The 16,767-nt window shown below is 48.1% G+C and overlaps 1 protein-coding gene across 3 annotated transcripts in view; it reads left to right on the top strand.

Moving 5' to 3' along the window:
• Fndc3b (fibronectin type III domain containing 3B) overlaps nucleotides 1-16,767 on the top strand; it is a 291,701-nt gene that overhangs the window by 223,757 nt on the left and 51,177 nt on the right. For all 3 annotated transcript variants that reach the window (XM_005343904.2, XM_026782781.1, XM_013347920.2), the window contains exons 10-11: nucleotides 1,778-1,916; nucleotides 4,578-4,631. In XM_005343904.2, coding sequence (XP_005343961.1) covers nucleotides 1,778-1,916; nucleotides 4,578-4,631 — 193 coding nt within the window. The remainder of the gene's footprint in view (nucleotides 1-1,777; nucleotides 1,917-4,577; nucleotides 4,632-16,767) is intronic.

The following is a 16,767-nucleotide window of genomic DNA, read 5'->3' as shown; positions in this document are numbered from 1 at the left end:
TACAGCACAGGCTATAGTCTTACTATACAGCATAGGCTAGCCTAGAACTCATTTTATAATTCGTTGGTTTCTATTGATGTGATCAAACATCATGACCAAAAACTATTTCAAAAGCAATAAGTTTATTTCAGCTTTCCACTGTTTTTGGAGAGTGGGTGTCATCCCAGGTATCCTGGGCTTTGGCCTTGAACTCAAAAATCTATCTGCCCCCACCCCTGGAGTGCTGGGGTTAAAGGCATGCACCTCCAGACCTGGCTCGAGGTTGAAACTCTTAGGCCACACTGAGGGAAGTCAAGGCAGGAACTCGAGACAGTAACCTGGAGGTGGGAGGAACTGAAGCAGAGGCCATGGAGAAAGCACCCCTATAGTTTGCACTCCTGGCTTGCTCAGCCTGTTTTCCTATGCGATTTAGGGACCACCTACCCAGGAATGGCACTGCCCACCATGAACTTTGATTATTAAGCAATGGGACCCTACATTAATCATCAGGCAAGCTAATGTCCCACGGGCTTGTCTGCAAGTCAGTCTGATGATGGGATTTTCTCCATGAGGTTCCCTTTCCTCAAATGACTCTAGCTTGTGTTCCACTGACAGAAGACTGACTAGGTTAGTAGCTCAAGGTACCTTTGAACTCATGGTCATCCCACTTCGACCTCCTTCATGCAAGAATCAGGCCTGCACATAGTGCTAAGGTGCTGTGACCATGGACTGGGGATACACAGCATCTGTCTGTCTTCATCTTCATCTAAATCCTAAAATTCATAGGTACTGATATTTAAAGACACCAGCTCCCCCCATACATATATCCTGGTCTAGGCACAACATTACAACTTGCATAGAAACATTGTGACATAAAGTTTAAGCTTGAACCCCACCATGTCTGCAACAATTCATTAAAGTCCACCCTGACATGTGGACGTGATCTTGGTGGCTCACTGCAGTTTGGTTTTGTGTTAAACTGTTCATCTTACACTGTGTGCACAGAGGAACCTTTTCTCAGTTGGGCAGGGAACAGTCTCATAATTGGTATCATTTCTTTGCCTCAAATGCTATGATGTCCTCCCAGAAGGCAAACAACACAAATACAAGGTGGATTCTTACATTGCCTTTTAGGATCAGGTCTACATTTGTGCTTAGCGTTTTTGCAAAAACCAGGCACATGCGTTGAATGCTGAGCCAAGTGCTTCAGAGTGCAGAGAGAAAATCATTAGCCTCGGTGCTGTGCGTGGGCATTAAATATGCATGTGGATGGACTGTTCTGGAATGCTGTCTCTGTTGAATTGCAGAGAGGTGCATTTGGCAGTGGCCCGCAGGTTTCTCAGGAAACGCATCCGTATTTGTACGTAGATGTCCACGGTGCTCTGAGTAGTGGTGAGGTGTCTACCCTGTTCTTCCGTGCATTCTCTGCAGCCTGTGGACTCTGATCGCTGCCTCAATGCCTTCCCGACAGCTCCTAGCTCGTGCACTTCTCACCTTTTCTAGACAGCCAGGCCACGCCTGTTGGCATTTAGAGTGTATATATGGAAGCCACTTTGGGAGTGCGGCTCCACTCTCATACGCACAATGTCTTTTCCAGTCAGCAGAGTTACCTCCATTGCAGTGGGGCTGGGTGGGAACTGGCTGGATGAGATGGTTGTCGCTGTCCTTACTGACCAGAGCGAGGCAAGGACACGAGCGCAGTGTGCTCCTGTGTCAGGACTCGGCTCCGCTGTGGAGAGCGCAGGAAGCAGAGCTCTCATTTACTGACGCTCATTCTGCCTGTCCATTTCCTTTGCAGGGTGTATGCAATGTACAATTCTGTCAAGGGGTCCTGCTCTGAGCCAGTCAGCTTCACCACCCACAGCTGTGCACCAGAGTGCCCCTTCCCTCCCAAGCTGGCGAACAGGAGCAGAAGTTCGCTCACCTTGCAGTGGAAGGTGAGTATAGGGCCAAGAACGCGCTCCGGCTCATGGGAGGCAGTCAGTGGCTGTTCCAGACAGCCCGCTTGCACGGGGACTCGGGTTCCTGTGTAATCGCCACGTGAACCCAGTTAGGTGTATCAGAAGTTGATGTTTGCGTGGCAGGCAGAGGCAAAGGAGGTGGAGGAAGGACCTGCAAGATCCAATATGAGCACCTTCTCAGGAACTTGGTAGATCTCCCAGTGCATCCTGGGTGGTATAAATACCTCCGTTTCATCACTCTCCTACTTGAGTTCATTTCTATGGTCATTTGGAAACTTCAGCATGCAATGTGAAGGTTTACAGATAAAGTAGGTTTGAGTTCTTAGAGCTTCTTCCTAAGATGAAATACTTAATAGTTAAAGCTTCCCAGAATATATTGTGTTCTATACTCCATTAAGACTTGATTAATTTTCACTAATGAGTCATTAGCTCAATCAGGATTCCTATTTTTAACAGCCTGAACCATGCTCTCATAAAATACAGTGTACTGTCTAAAAATAACCATTGCCTAGCAAGTGGTCTTAGGTGTGTCGCATCTTTAAAGTTAACCTGTTAATCACAGTTTCATGTTTCCAAGCAAACAGATCATTGCATCCTTTCCAGTTATTATTTCTCTGTCTTGATATCTTAAAATGTCATTAGAAACGGTCAGGCGGATGGAGGTGATGGAGGGCTATGATCCAGAGAGTGGGGGTGAGAGGTTCCGGGAGAGAGAAGCGAGTGACAGCATACATGTCGCCAGGCTTCTGTGTCCTGGTATGTGTGGCCATGCGCTCATAGTCAGTGGCTGACATTGACTGTGTTGTTGGGACAAAGGCAACATTGCAACTGGCTTAGACTCTGAACTTTTTTATTTTCCTTCCTGGCTTCCAGGGATAATCCAGGTCAGTGATTTCCCACCTTTTCAGAGTTTTAGCACCCAACAGCTCATCATGGTTGATTAATTCCTTGGCAATTACACATCCATTTAAAAATAAGTTTACATGAGTTAATAAAAATCTATCTTTTCCGAAGGAAAGATTTAGAATCTATTTCTTTTGAAAAAAAAATATAAGCAATCTGAAGATCACCAGAGGGACCCTGGGGTCTTACAGGTTTAAAGCTGGGAATCACTGATACATCTCTGCTCTGCTTGGGGGGTATTCGGGTCTCAGGTGGACCAGCAGCTCCCAGAGAGGTCACTTGGAGGCCAAAAATACCCTGTTCCATTCAGTTATTGGCAAACATAAGGCGGCCCTAGATTCAGCTCAGTGTCTAAGTGTTTAAGTGGCTGCCACCTGTTCTTTACTCCAAAAAGAAACTAAGAAAGCCAAAGAATTGGGTTCTCCTGAAAGTTTTGCCAGTTACTTAAAAGTTCACCTACATCCCTACCCTACCCTGCAGCCCAGATTCACCAGAGCTCAAAGCACCAGTTCCCAGCTCACAGCACTTACCTGCAAGCTGGTTCAGCAGGAAGGAGGGAGGGAGGGGAAGATGGGACCTTAGGCTTCCAGAGCCCTGATGATAAAGTAGCAGCTGTCGTGTGCTGAGTGCTTCTTATAAACCTGGGTGTGCTCCTGGGTGATGTATGTGTAGTCTCCCAGTTACCCATTGTGGATCTTCAGTCTTGAAATGAAATTTCCGTGTTGATATTAAACAGATCACACCAGACTACTGGCAAGCAGACAGCTGGGCTGGGGTTCTGTCTGCAAGGGTGTGGTGGAGTTCATTGGGCCCACATCTCTCTCTCTCTCTCTCTCTCTCTCTTGAGAAAGAACCAAGCCCAAGCACATTTTTGAGGCAAGATAGGCTCCTACTGTTTGCCTTTTATTTTGTCTGTTTTTTTGAGGACTTTTTACCCTGAGTGCTGTGATAACTCAGTGGTGTCACCCCTTCCAATAGCTCAGGCTCTATAAAGTACTCTTTCCCAGAAAGTTCTCATTGCCTTGTTGAACCTTGTCTTCTCAGTGACACTGGTATCAGCTTTCTTTTATGAGCACAGGAAATGATGGTGCTTGTTTTTGCTAACATGTGAAGGGCTAGTACTCTCTGGTAGTCTATCCAAAGGATGTAATCTTTCCTTTTGTGCGCGTGTGTGCGTGTGTCTGTTTGTGTGTGTGTGCGTGTGTGTATGGCACACGTGTGTGCGGGGGGGGAGGTAGAGTGGGGATGGAGGTATTTAATTCTATGGCTGGTTCTCTAATCCTAAGTACCTAAAGGAAAAGTAGAACAAAACAAAAATCCAAAGCTCTGAGGGGAAGTCACAAAATGGCAGGTGTGAGCGCTCCTGCCCCAGCTCCAAGCAGTGTCCTGAAGCACAGCAGTCTTTTGTCTCTTGCTGCACTGAACCTAAAGTGACTCATCAGAGTTTTGTCTTAGGGATGCAGGGTGCACGGTAGCATGTGCACGGTAGGGCAGGAGCATGGTAGGGGTGGGACTGGTTGCTTTACTGTCCCTGGAGGTCTGCTGGGATTGAGCCCTCCTAAAGCTGAGCTGTACAAGTTAATAGGTAATGCTGTCTACCAAGGCCCCGCGGCAGCTGCTGGTTCCTTCTCTGAGGGGATAGCATGGAGCCATGACAGCCACTGTCTTTGACCATGTTGCTTGCTTGTCTCTAAGCAGCTTTCTCCAATCTCATTTCATTATTTTCTTTTTTAGGCTCCAATTGACAATGGTTCAAAAATCACCAGCTACCTTTTAGAATGGGATGAGGTAAGCATCTTTCTACGTCCATCCATCCAAAATGCCATTTCAAAGATACTGGTCTTTCCTGAGGCGTGTCAGACACAAAGGAAATGCCACATCAATACAGACATTTTGCTCAGGAGCTGCCGGCATGGAAAAGCAGTTAGATTGCAGCAGCACAGCAGAGCGTGCATTAAAATAAATCTACCAGCTCTATGCGTGCGGTACCACTGAAAGCCGAGGTCTTATCTATTCTGAATTCGCAGCACCTCCCCAGGCATTAATTTGTAGTAGCAGTTGCTTGTGTTCTCTCCACTGCATGGGTGGTTTTGATAAGACAGAGCCTGCTGTTTGGGAAGCATGCTTTAGTTTCTTTCTTGTGTGACGTGGTGGTCTTCCTTGTATGTGTCTGGGAGTGGAACAGCGCCTGCAATCTCATTCATGTCGTGCGTGAGTCCCTGTGGATTAGACCATCGTGGACAGGGACAGTGCCCATGAGAGAGGGAGCCTGTCCTCAAAGCCACTCTGCCATGAGCCAGTGGCACACCCAGACACCCAGAACCTCCTGCAGGAGATTGTGTGCGTGGCCAGTTCTTGCCCCTGGCAGTTGTCCTGGGCCGTCTGTTCCTGCAGATCTATCTCGGCTGCATTCATTCCATCGGTGCTTCAGTCTCCTTAGCTGTGGTTTGGGAAAGGGCCTAAGGACTTAAAAAAATAGAAAATGTAAAAAAAAAAAAAAAAGAGCGGGGGGGGAGTAGTTGAAGTTAACTAGTCTTTGTGACTTGAATTCGAAGAGATTGAAAATGAATGTATGCGTGAGCAAAAACATGACTTGTCAGGTGAGGACAGCTTAAAAAGGGGAGCATTTTAGATGCATAAAATAGTTAGCGATGACTTTTTGAAGTGACACACGGGGTCTTCACTGCTTTCCGTAGGCTGTCTTTGCATTTGGGCTGCATCGTAACAGCTTTGAGTGACCAAGGATAATTGCCATGGTGGCCATAGAACCTTACAAGTCCCTCATAGGTAGAGATAGGTGAAACCTCTGCCTTTCCAAAGATCTCCATTGTAGAGTGGTTTGAGCGGCCAATGGAACCCTGCGATAGCCCCGGGCTGTGTATATAACCCTGTATGTGCACCAGCAGAGACCCGGATGCTGTTCCTCAGGACCATCCACCCTGCTTCTAGAGACAGGGCATCTCATGTGTTCGGTTCAACAATTAGGCTAAACTGGCTGGCCCTCAAGCCCCAGGGGTCCGCCTGTCTCTGCCTCCCCAGTGCTGAGATCACAAGCTTGTGGCACTGGGATTTTACGTGGGTTCTGGGGATCAAACTCAGGTCTTCACGATGCTGTCAGCACTGTACCAGCTAAACTACCTCCTTATCCCCTGTGTATGGCTTTTTGTCCCATGCTTTTTGCTGTTTGTCTTCTTAGGACGGTGACAATCTAAGGTCAAAAAAAGTCAGGAAAATTGAGTGGAAAATCTCCTAGGTGGACCCCCAAAGGAGCCAGCGGTGGAAGGGCAGCTCCCTCCTTCCTGTAGGATTGGTGCGCTCCCCACCATGGACTGGTTGTCATGAATTTACAGTGCTTAGCTGGGGTTCTTGCCCCTTCCCCTAAGTGGTCTCCTTTTTTCTCCCTCCTTCATCCTCTGCCCTCTTGATGTTTCTTTATCTCTCCTCTCCAACCTTCCCACTCCTGCCGTTGTTGGCTCTGCTGACTTCTGCTGGATACCAGGCTGCCCCCTACAGGCCAACAGGGGCTCTCCTTGTGCTCGGTGGCTTCGCGTTTGCCTCCTGAGGTGTCAGCCAGCCCTGGCAGCAGAGGATCACAGAGAGCACAGACTAGGAGGAGGACCTGTCCCAGCTTCATAGCAGGTGGCTCAACTTCTAGGCCTTCAGATACCCGGTCTGTGAAGTGGCAGCAAGGACAGTCATCAGCTCGCAAGCTTCCGTGCTGTCAGTGTAGGTGGCTTGTGCTCCCCTTTTCTGATCAGAGTATTCGGGTATTGTTCTCAGTGTTATTCATGTACTCAGTTATTACTTATTCATTCTTGGCGCATGCCCCTTCCTGCCTCCACATGGCAGACTGTGAGGGAAGAATGATGAGGAAGGTAGTAGCCCCTCCTCCCTGGTAGCTGAGCAGGCTCCCAGGTGCTTCTCCTGTGTACTTCTGAGCATATGTAAATAATATGCAAATAAGGCCAGCCTAGCCAAAGGCTCCACATTTTTCCAGCTAGTTGCCTCTTTGTGTTATACCCCACCATTCTCCTACAGTCCACCTAAAAAGGTGGAAAAATGGTTTCTAGGAGTTCATGGCAGTGGGACTACATACAGTAGTCACTAGTTCATCCTGCCCAGTTTATCATTTTAGAAGTGAAATTTCTACCAAAATAATCTAGTGCTGTTGTTTCTAAATGGGACCAGAGGATCAGCGGCCATCCTTGGAGTGGCTCACTTGAGTCTGCATTCCCCATGCTGCCCAGGCCCTGGTTCCAAAGCTGATGTTCACAGAAGGAAAATGGCGTCTCACCTGCAGGAAGTGAAAACTTAGGAAGCCCTGACTACCCCTCTGAAACCTTCTGGATGTTTCTAGAGCTAGTGCACCTGGTGCAGGGTTGTTTCTAGTCTCTGCCCTAGTACAGCATGGTGGTGTCAGAGACTAGGAAATGGCCATTGTGCTGCAGCCGGCCCTGCCTGCTCAGCCCTCCCAGGAAACATACCTCCCGTCGCCTCTCCAGTGTCTGCCTCAGCCGTACACCCAGAGGCTTGGCTGTCCAGGGACTGGAAGTAAACCTGTGTAGAGAAAAATTGTGGGGGATGGAGAGGAACAGATCACTGCCCAAGAATAAGATGGGTGAAAAATGTTTAAAAAAAAAAAAAAGGTCATGGGAGTAAGGTTGTTCTCTGCAGAGCCTGACAGTCTGAATCAATCCCTGGACCTGACATGGTGGAGGGAGATAACACCTTCACGTGTCCTCTGACCTCCGTGTGCATGCCTTGCACACATGCACACACTCGGAGACACACGCCGAGGCAATAAATAAATGTAAAAACGCTTTTTAAAGATGGATGAGTCCCAAGGTTGTGCTGAGGAAGCTCACTGGGCCAAGGGTGCTAACCTGGAGGGAAGGTGCTCCCCTCTGCATATGTACCATGTATCCTGGTGTCCTCTGGAGCCCCAGGCTTTCGCACTCAGCACAGCACGGTGGCCCCTGGAACCTAGATGGTCTAGGCAACCCCGTCTAGAATCTCCAATAAGGCGATGAGGAAACATTTGGAAGTATTGATACCTGAAGTTCAGCTCTCAGGCCTCTCCATGAGGTCTTCTGGAATAAAGCCAGGCCTTGGGCACTGCACTGCAGGGGATGGGAAAGCTCAGTGGGGACCCGAAGGGGACAGAGCAGCATCAGACAACTCTTATTTAAGCCTGTGGCCATTTCTTCCTCATAGAGTTCACTTGAAAGTTACTCATGGGGCTTCAACAAAAGACTAGGTCATTTTTCTGCCCTAGTAACTAACTTGGTAGCTCCTCAATTTTTAGATCCATGTGGCATAACTAACTATGTGGTGGGTATGAACATCTAAAAATGGAACCTTCTGGAATCCTTGTCTTCTCAGCCGTGAGATCAGTTTTTCACTTGATGTGGGTTGGTTTTCATTATTTGAAGTAGTGTGGCTTTTCCTGACCAAACAAGGGTCCTGCAGCTGTGACTCATGTGACCTTTGGACTTTGAGAACTTGGCCCTGCCTGTTTGCAGATAAGTATCCTGCCAGAGACCCAGCCAAGAAGGGCATCTTAGGTGACCATTACTGTGACAAAAGGCCATGGCCAAAGCTTTTGGAAGGACAGGACTTCTACCTCTGGGACTTCCACATCACTGTTCATCATTGAAGGATCAGGACAGGAACCTGGTACCGGAGCCGATACAGAAACCAAGGAGTGCTGTTTACTGGCTGGCTCTTTGTGGCCTGCTCAGCCTGCTTTCTTTTAGAACCCAGGACCACCTGCCCAGGGATGGCACCCCCCACAATGGCACAACCCCCACCCCCATAAATCACTGAGTCAGAAAATGCTCTACAGGTTTGCCTACAGCCTGATCTTACAGAGGCGTTCTCTTGGTTGAGGCTTCCTCCTTTTCAGATGAATCTAGCTTGTGCCAAGTTGACATAAAACTAGTCAGCACAAAGGTCTTAGAACTCAGAAGCACAGTTGAAAAGTGAGGAACTCCCCACTCCCCGTTAGGATCTTGGCACCAGGGGCAGATTCTCTTTATTCGCTGCATGTGCAGAATGGGGCTATGGAGTGGGAAGCAGTAAGGAAGGTTCTGCCTGAAATCACAAATACCTCGATCCCTAACTCCTACTCTGTCCACTGTATCTGTCATGCTTACTGCCAGCTGGAGGGCAGCCACCGTAGCCTTGCCTGTGTGGCGGCCCAAGGCCAAGCATCCTTCAGTTCAGGTAGCAGTTGTACAGACCACACTGTCTCTCTGTGTCTCTGTCTGCACATACATCATGTGTTTTGTAAACATGTGGGGGCCAGAGGTTGATGTCATGTCTTTTCCTCCATCCTCTCCACCTTGTCTTTTGAACCACAAGCTCTCACTGAACTTTAGCAATCACCAGTTCAGCTACACTGGCCAGCATGCTCCCTCAGTGTTGGCCGCCACCCCCCAACACTGAGGTTACAGGCACATCCGCCTTAGGTGCTGTAAGACTGAGCCGTTCCCCAGCCACAGGCAACTGCTGCTTTTGTTAACTCACGTTGCTCCTTTCCTTCCCCGTTCCCTGGAACATTCTTAACACGTTTGCAGCAGTCCTCAAAGCCCTTGACTGTGCCAGGACCTGGAGAGGCGTGTAGCAAAGCCGTGTCAGCTTCTCTAAACCTAGGCACCTGATGACCACCCCTGCCTGTTTCAGGTAACCAAGCCTCTCCTGGGAAATGAATATGAAATGTAAGCTGTTTATTCAGTGTTTGCAGCCACGAGCCCCACCCCACCCCACTTCTTGTCTTGGAAAGGGCAGAGTGGGGTCTGGCGCTAGAAAATATATAAATCCACCCAGATGTGGAGTGTCCTCAGGTCCCCTTTATGAGCCCCACCTAGTATATAGCTTGCTGAGCACATCTCAAGCCAATATTTATCTTTGATGTTGCCTAGGGTCTGCCAGTACTGGAACAGCATCTAAATATAGATGCATAAGCAGACTAAACTATAGCTTAGAACCTGGCAGCAGTTCGTTTGGCCAAGGCGGCCTCACTTCTTTGATTTTCAGTTGCATTTCTAGTATATTAAACTAGCTCCTGCATAGAGTGCCCAGGTCTGCACCCGATACATGGCCATGGTCAGAGTAGATGACACGCCAGCAGCTTCATGTAACTGACTTAGCAGGCAGTCAGGCAACTTGGAAAGTAATGTCAGAAGGACAGTGGAGAGAGTTGATCCCACAACAGATCCAAGCACGTGGCCAGAGAGAGCTGGTTTATCATGGGGTCTAGCACCCTCATCTTAGCCATTCTTAGTTACGTGTGTTCGTACAGGCGTGTGTGGAGGCAGGTGTCACAATCCTTGGGCACTGTCTACCTTGTTTTGCTTTGTGTTTTTGAGACAAGTAGGACCGGCAACTCTGGGAATCTGTGTGTCTGTCCCCAGCCCTGGATTGCGAGCATGTGCCACCACACCCTTTTTTCTTATATGGATTCTGGGATACAGCTCGGGTCCTCCTGCTTCCACGGCAGGCGCTTTACCAAGTTAGCCATCCGCCCCCACTCTTGTGTGCCAAGAATGAAGATGCTGTGGAAAATAAGCAGGGGACATTGCTAATCTATTAATTTCAAGGCAATTGAAAATACCAGCCAGCTTCATCTGCTGGTGCCAGTTCTGTTGAACATACTCGCTTCCAGCACTGGTGGTGCCAAGCCAACTGGGAATGTTAGCCAGGGCACCACAGCCCCCACAGTGTACAGAATTACTCTGGCAGGCAAACACGAGCCTGAATTAATTGGGATGCTCGTGAATTATGTGTGTAGAATTAGCCCAGAAGTGTTAAGTTCCTGAAGCAGGAGCCAACCCTTGTAGAAAGTCCATCTTCCCACATGCTAAAGACAGCTGCTCAGAGGATATTCAGCAGAGGAAAAACTACTTGAGAAAGTATTTTTTACTGTTTTCAATCTTTCTGTTACATTCTTTGACAAATTAACACAAACAGTTACATGCTGTTTTTAAACACATTTTAACTTTAATTTTAATTTAATTTTAGTCAGGTCCTAGAAACAGCATCAAGTACTTTTTTGTGTGTCTCCCTGCTAGCTTCCAGGCAAGCCGACCCTCCTGTAAAGTGGCTTTTCTCCTGGACCCTTTGTCATTGTGTGCTCTCAGCTACCGGAAGCCGGCTCGGGAGCCGAGGTCCTGGGAAAAGCTGTTTTATTTGTGCTCAAGCCTTGGAATTGCATGCTAACAAGTTTTAACCCAGGGACTGGGAATGTGGCTCAGTAGTGCAACGCTTGTCTGTTGTGCCAGGGCCTTTCGGTTCCACCCTCAGGACTAAATTGTAATTCTATAGCTGAAGTAATGGCATTGCTGCAGGGGCAGTTTGGGTTAATCATTGTTGTCTAGGAGTTTGATGATGATTTCAGCATCTGCAGTAACTTGGGGGGCATCTTAAAGGTCCTTTATTGGATGGCTTTGCATGTCCACGAGGCTGTAAAAAGCAGAACACCTGTTAGGTGAGGGCGTGTGATCTTCTGCAAGCAAGGGATATCAATAAAAGTTTGCTGGAATTAGACAAGGGCTATCAAATGAATGAGTATGAGCTGTAGAACAGGTGACCACAACAGTGGCTTACAGTGATCACAGTTTTCAGTTAGTTGGTTGTTTCTGAGACAGAGATTCCTGTGTCCCAAGCTGGCCTCAACTTTGTTTTGTAGACTAGTTTGTCTTTAAACTCCCGATACCCTGCCTTTTCCTCTATGTGCAGCGATTACAGATGTGTGGGATTACCCCGTTTCCGTGATGCTGGGTATCAGACCCAGGTCTCTGCGTGCTAGGAGAGCACTCTGCCAGATGACGGCATCCCAGCCCTACCGCCTCTTGCTTGTGTTCATGGATCCTGGAGTAAGGATTGGACTAAACTCACGGATGGGCAGTCAGCTCTGTGGAATCCTGAGGTGCAGCTGGGAGGGCTCTTTGGCTGAGTGGGAGTCCCCTGAGCTACTTGGTTCTCTGGTGTAGAGGCCATTAATGGACTTAGGATTCCTCGCAGCATGGATTACAAAGTGAATGTCCTTACAAAGAGGACGATGCTTCATTTGTCACCATTCCGGAAGCTGTGTGTGTCCCTCCTTTACCTTGGTTCTAAGAGACGTACGCCCCTGTGCTGTGAGGCCTGAAGAACGACCTTATTTTTCCACAGATAGAGCATAAAAGCTCCTTTGTGACATAGGCTTCTCTTGACTGCTTTAGTCCTGACAGACACCACCAGATGCCCAGGCACTGTGCCCTCAGGCTGTCAAATACAAGATCACAGACTTTTTAACACAAAGTGGTTTTTTCTACTCCTGCTTTTCTGTTGTGTGTCCAGGCGAGAAAGAAGAACGGGAGAAACAGTTATCAGAAATGTAGTCAGAGAACACAGGAGGCAGAGAGGGCACCCCGTGCAAGTCCCAGGCCTACCGGAACTCTGAAGTGAGACCCTGTCAGAGTGACAGAGACAAGCAGGGGGGGTGGATTTGGTAAGAGGGCAGGACAAGACCCTCAGCGCAGCCCAGCAAGCTGGAAGAGCATGCCCCTGGTTCTTTTCCACCCCAGGAAGAAAGGCGCTGTGCCTGCTCTCTGGGGGTGTCAGACCCCACCCCTGAGTGTCTGCTGCTCCTGAGAAGCGGATCCCGTGTCCCATTCCTTGGGTGACTCACCACAGTTGAGCAAAGTGTTTCCTTGGGGTGGGGGTAAATTACTTTTCCAAAATTATAAACTTACGTCATAACCAACTTTAATTTTTCACTGTAGATTAGGAATATAGAGATATTTAAATAGGCACTAAAGGGCTAAGAGAAAAATGTAGTCTGATTCTCAGACTCTCTCCTTCAAGTGTCACTCTGTCCCCAGAGTGCCCATCCCGTCCTCAAAGTTTGCAGATGTAGGTCCTGCTCTGCTCTGTGTCCACACAGGCGCCTCCCTGAACTCCCTTCTCTCGCACTAACCCATGCTTGAACACTTTCCCAGGCCAGAGAAAGCTGCCTGTGATTGCCATTCCTCTGAGAGCAGCCAAATGGGATACAGGGGGGTGGGAGGGTCACATGCTGACCATGGGGGTTCAGTTCTGTTAGAAGACTATTCTAACTATGGTGGACTCCTTTAGAATGTAGATAAAGAGAAGCAGTTGCTTGCCCAGTTCAGATGAAGTGTTCAGCCTAGGCCAGTTGAACCATAGCCATACTGTGATGGTGACCAGGCTTCCAGAAACACAATGGAGGGTTGAAGGGGTGAACCGAGTGGCATTTTCTTCCAAAAGAAGAGGGAAAAGGAACAGGGATGGGATCTCAGGAATGGGAAGGTCTGCAGATGCTGTGAACACAAGCCAGCTGGCTGGCGAGTCCAAGTCCTTTTCCTCGAGAGCAGTTTTGACCAGGAGCTTGTGGGGCGGGGACAGCATCTGGGCCCTGCTCAGAAAGTAGTTCCGAGAGTGATGACCTGGTACCACTGGGCTACAAGGGGGTGGGGATTGTGAAGCCTGGAGAAGGAAGCGGCCCGAGATTGGAAGTGAAACACCTCAAGGCTGGTCTGCACCCAGTTTGTTCTCAAGACAGTCTCACATTCTAGTAAAGATTAACACTGCCCTGGAATGAACTCACGGTGAGCTGTGGGAACACGCATCACTGCATGCCACAGTTTATGAACGGAAGCAAGCCAGTGAGCCCTGAAAGGCAGCCTTTCTTTGGGACTCACAGGCTCTGGCAGCGCAGTCAGGTCAGACCATGGCAGGGGTTACTTCAGTTCATGTCGAAGTAAGTCAGTAGTCTGTTAGCCAGGTCTGTCTCAAAATGACCAAGGGCGTGAGCTTGGCTACTCTTACTCATTTCTCCAAATGGAATAAACTTGTCATTCATTTTCTACCAAGGACAGCACAGAGCCTGCCTTCCAGTCTGCTGCTCCAGACTGCATGTGTTCATCATACCTGGTTCACCAAGCTGCAGTCCTGCTGCTGCTGGGGACCTGACTCTCTGTGCACCACACCATGGAGAACCCAGAGGGGTGACCGATCAGAGCTAGGCCTGGCCACAGCTCTTCTGCCTATGTTGACCAGATTATTGATGAGAGCAGGCCTGAAATACCTAGGGATAGTATCCATTCCTGTTAAGGCCATCGTAGCAGAGAACTTTGCAATGGCTGACTTCAGTTATGGGGGGAAAGTTGCTTGGATAAGAAGGTTAAATGCTTGCTATGTAAGCATAAGTACCTGAATCCAGCTCCCCACATGTAAAAGCCATGATGTACACAGCCCCAGAGGTAGGGAGGCAGCGAGCCTAGCCATGCCAGTGAGGTCCAGACCCAGTGAGAAACTGTCCTTAAGGGGGTGGACAGTGCCCAAGGATAATACCCCAGATTGTCCTCCAGCTCTGTCCTCACATCCAGATATGTGCAGCTGTACATGTATGCACACAAACACAAAGTTTTCAGATATGTGCAGCTGTACATGTATGCACACAAACACAAAGTTTTCTAGGTGAAACATCTCAGCAAACCTATGGCACGTACTGGCTTTGTGGGAGCCTAGGCAGTTTGGATGCTCACCTTACTAGACCTGGATGGAGGTGGGTGGTCCTTGGACTTTCCACAGGTCAGGGAACCCTGATTGCTCTTCGAGCGGATGAGGGAGGGGGACTTGATCGGGGGAGGGGGAGGGAAATGGGAGGCGGTGGCAGGGAGGTGGCAGAAATCCTTAATAAATAAATAAATTTTTAAAAAAAGAACTACACACAAACACACTTAATGTAAAAGGAAAAAGAAATAAGGAAAGTTTGGATGTTACGTCTAAAGCCATCAAGATTTAAAGTCAGAGCGATGTCTTGAAGGACATGGGATGTTTCCATCCCTAGGTCTCCAGTGAGTACCACAGCCATGCCCCTTCAAAAAGCAAACACTAGAGTCTCCTGTAGACAACTCTCCACTCTTATTTAAATCATAGACAATATGACTTTTACATGTTGAAGCAAATTGTCTAGTAAGGAAAGGACTCTTTTATTTACTGGCTTTAGTTCTAAGTGCCAGATAGGTAATGGAGGCCAATAGAAAAAGGAAGCACTTGGGGAAGCCAAGGTTTGGAACGGTAGCAGCTTCATTGGCAGGGTTGCCTTTCTCACACTGTTTACTTGGAGTTCTGAAATAGAGGCGGAAGTAAGGCAGATCCAGCTACTACTGAAAGGAATACAGACACACTAGGACACTCGTGTGCTATAGTCAGACACTGGCCATAATTTGGCAAATAGATGTATAAAGTTTTCCTATGAACAAATCTACTATACCAACCTTAGCACTCAAGGTGAAGGTCAGCGTACATCAGCTGTGTACCAACGCACAACGAATTTGCTCTGTCGCGATGGAAGATTCTTCACTTTCTATCCTCTACCTCCATAGCTGAACCCTTGACAAAATGAACTTTGAATCCTCAGTACTGTCGGGGCTTCTGTCAAAGACAGTGCCATCGTGCTTGGGGAGGAGATGGGCAGTTGGGTTATAAGCAGTGTGGTTTTTACACCGTTGTGTTTAGTCTGTCTACTCCAGTGCATTTCTCTTTAATTATATGTCACCTAGAATATGTTCTCACTGTGCTCACAGTCTGCTTACCAAAAGGAGACGCTTAAATTGGCTTAGAAGTAAACTGTCAGCTTCATGATTAGGACATGATTGGAGAGTCTCAGATGTATTCCTGGGGTCTCTGAGAATCTCCGATATGTTCCTGGGGTCTCCGGAATCTCAGATGTGTTCATGGAGTCTCTGAGAGTTTCAGACGTGTTTTTGGGGTCTCTGAGAGTTTCAGACATGGTCCTAAGGTCTCTTGAAAGTCTCAGATGTGTTCCTGGTGTCTGTGAGAGTCTCAGATGTGTTCCTGAAGTCTCTCTGAGAATCTCAGATGTGTTCCTGAAGTCTCTCTGAGAATCTCAGATGTGTTCCTGGGGTCTCTGAGAATCTCAGATGTGTTCCTGGGGTCTCTGAGAATCTCAGATGTGTTCCTGGGGTCTCTGAGAGTCTCAGATGTGTTCCTGGGGTCTCTGAGAGTCTCAGATGTGTTCCTGGGGTCTCTGAGAATCTCCGATATGTTCCTGGGGTCTCCGGAATCTCAGATGTGTTCATAGAGTCTCTGAGAGTTTCAGACATGGTCCTAAGGTCTCTTGAAAGTCTCAGATGTGTTCCTGGGGTCTCTGAAAATCTCCGATGTGTTCCTGGGGTCTCTGAGAGTCTCCGATGTGTTCCTGGGGTCTCTGAGAATCTCCGATGTGTTCCTGGGGTCTCTGAGAGTCTCGGACATGTTCCTGGGGTCTCTGCGAGTCTCAGGTGTGTTCCTAGAGTCTCTGGATCAATGAGGATGTTGGCTCTCTTGTGGATTTTTTAGTCAGTTCATATGTGAGCTTGTTTTGTTTTGTCTGGAACAGGGTTTTCCTGTGTAGCTGATCTTAAACTTGGTGTGTAGACCAGGCTGGCTCCAAACTTACGCTTATCTTCTTGCTTGTGCCTCATGATGTTGGGATTGCATGTGTGCACCACCGTGCCAGGGTACTGTGTTTACTTGTTTGTTTTCATTGTCCATTAATAAGATAATATGTACTGTGTGTGGAAATACTGTTCTAGAAAACTGCTTATATGAATTTTCTATGTCTGTGGTTATAGCCCAATTTAACGACCCTTTTCCTTAACTGTGGCACTGTAAGGCCCCACTGGAGCACTCGGCCTAGTGACTTAGGCGAACATTCTGCTGTTGCTCACTCCCAATCCCCTCTCTCCATGTTATTCTAAGTCAGGGTCTCCCTAGCTCCTTACGCTGGCCTTGCACTTTTTTTTTTTTTTTTTTTTTTTTTTGAGACGGGTTTCTCTGTGGTTTTGGAGCCTGTCCTGGAACTTGCTCTTGTAGACCAGGTTGAATAGTTCTTTTTACATCCTTACATATG

This window comes from Microtus ochrogaster, chromosome 1, assembly GCF_000317375.1.
Source record: "Microtus ochrogaster isolate Prairie Vole_2 chromosome 1, MicOch1.0, whole genome shotgun sequence".
NCBI lineage: Eukaryota > Metazoa > Chordata > Mammalia > Rodentia > Cricetidae > Microtus > Microtus ochrogaster.
This window is presented reverse-complemented; position numbering and strand designations above follow the sequence as displayed.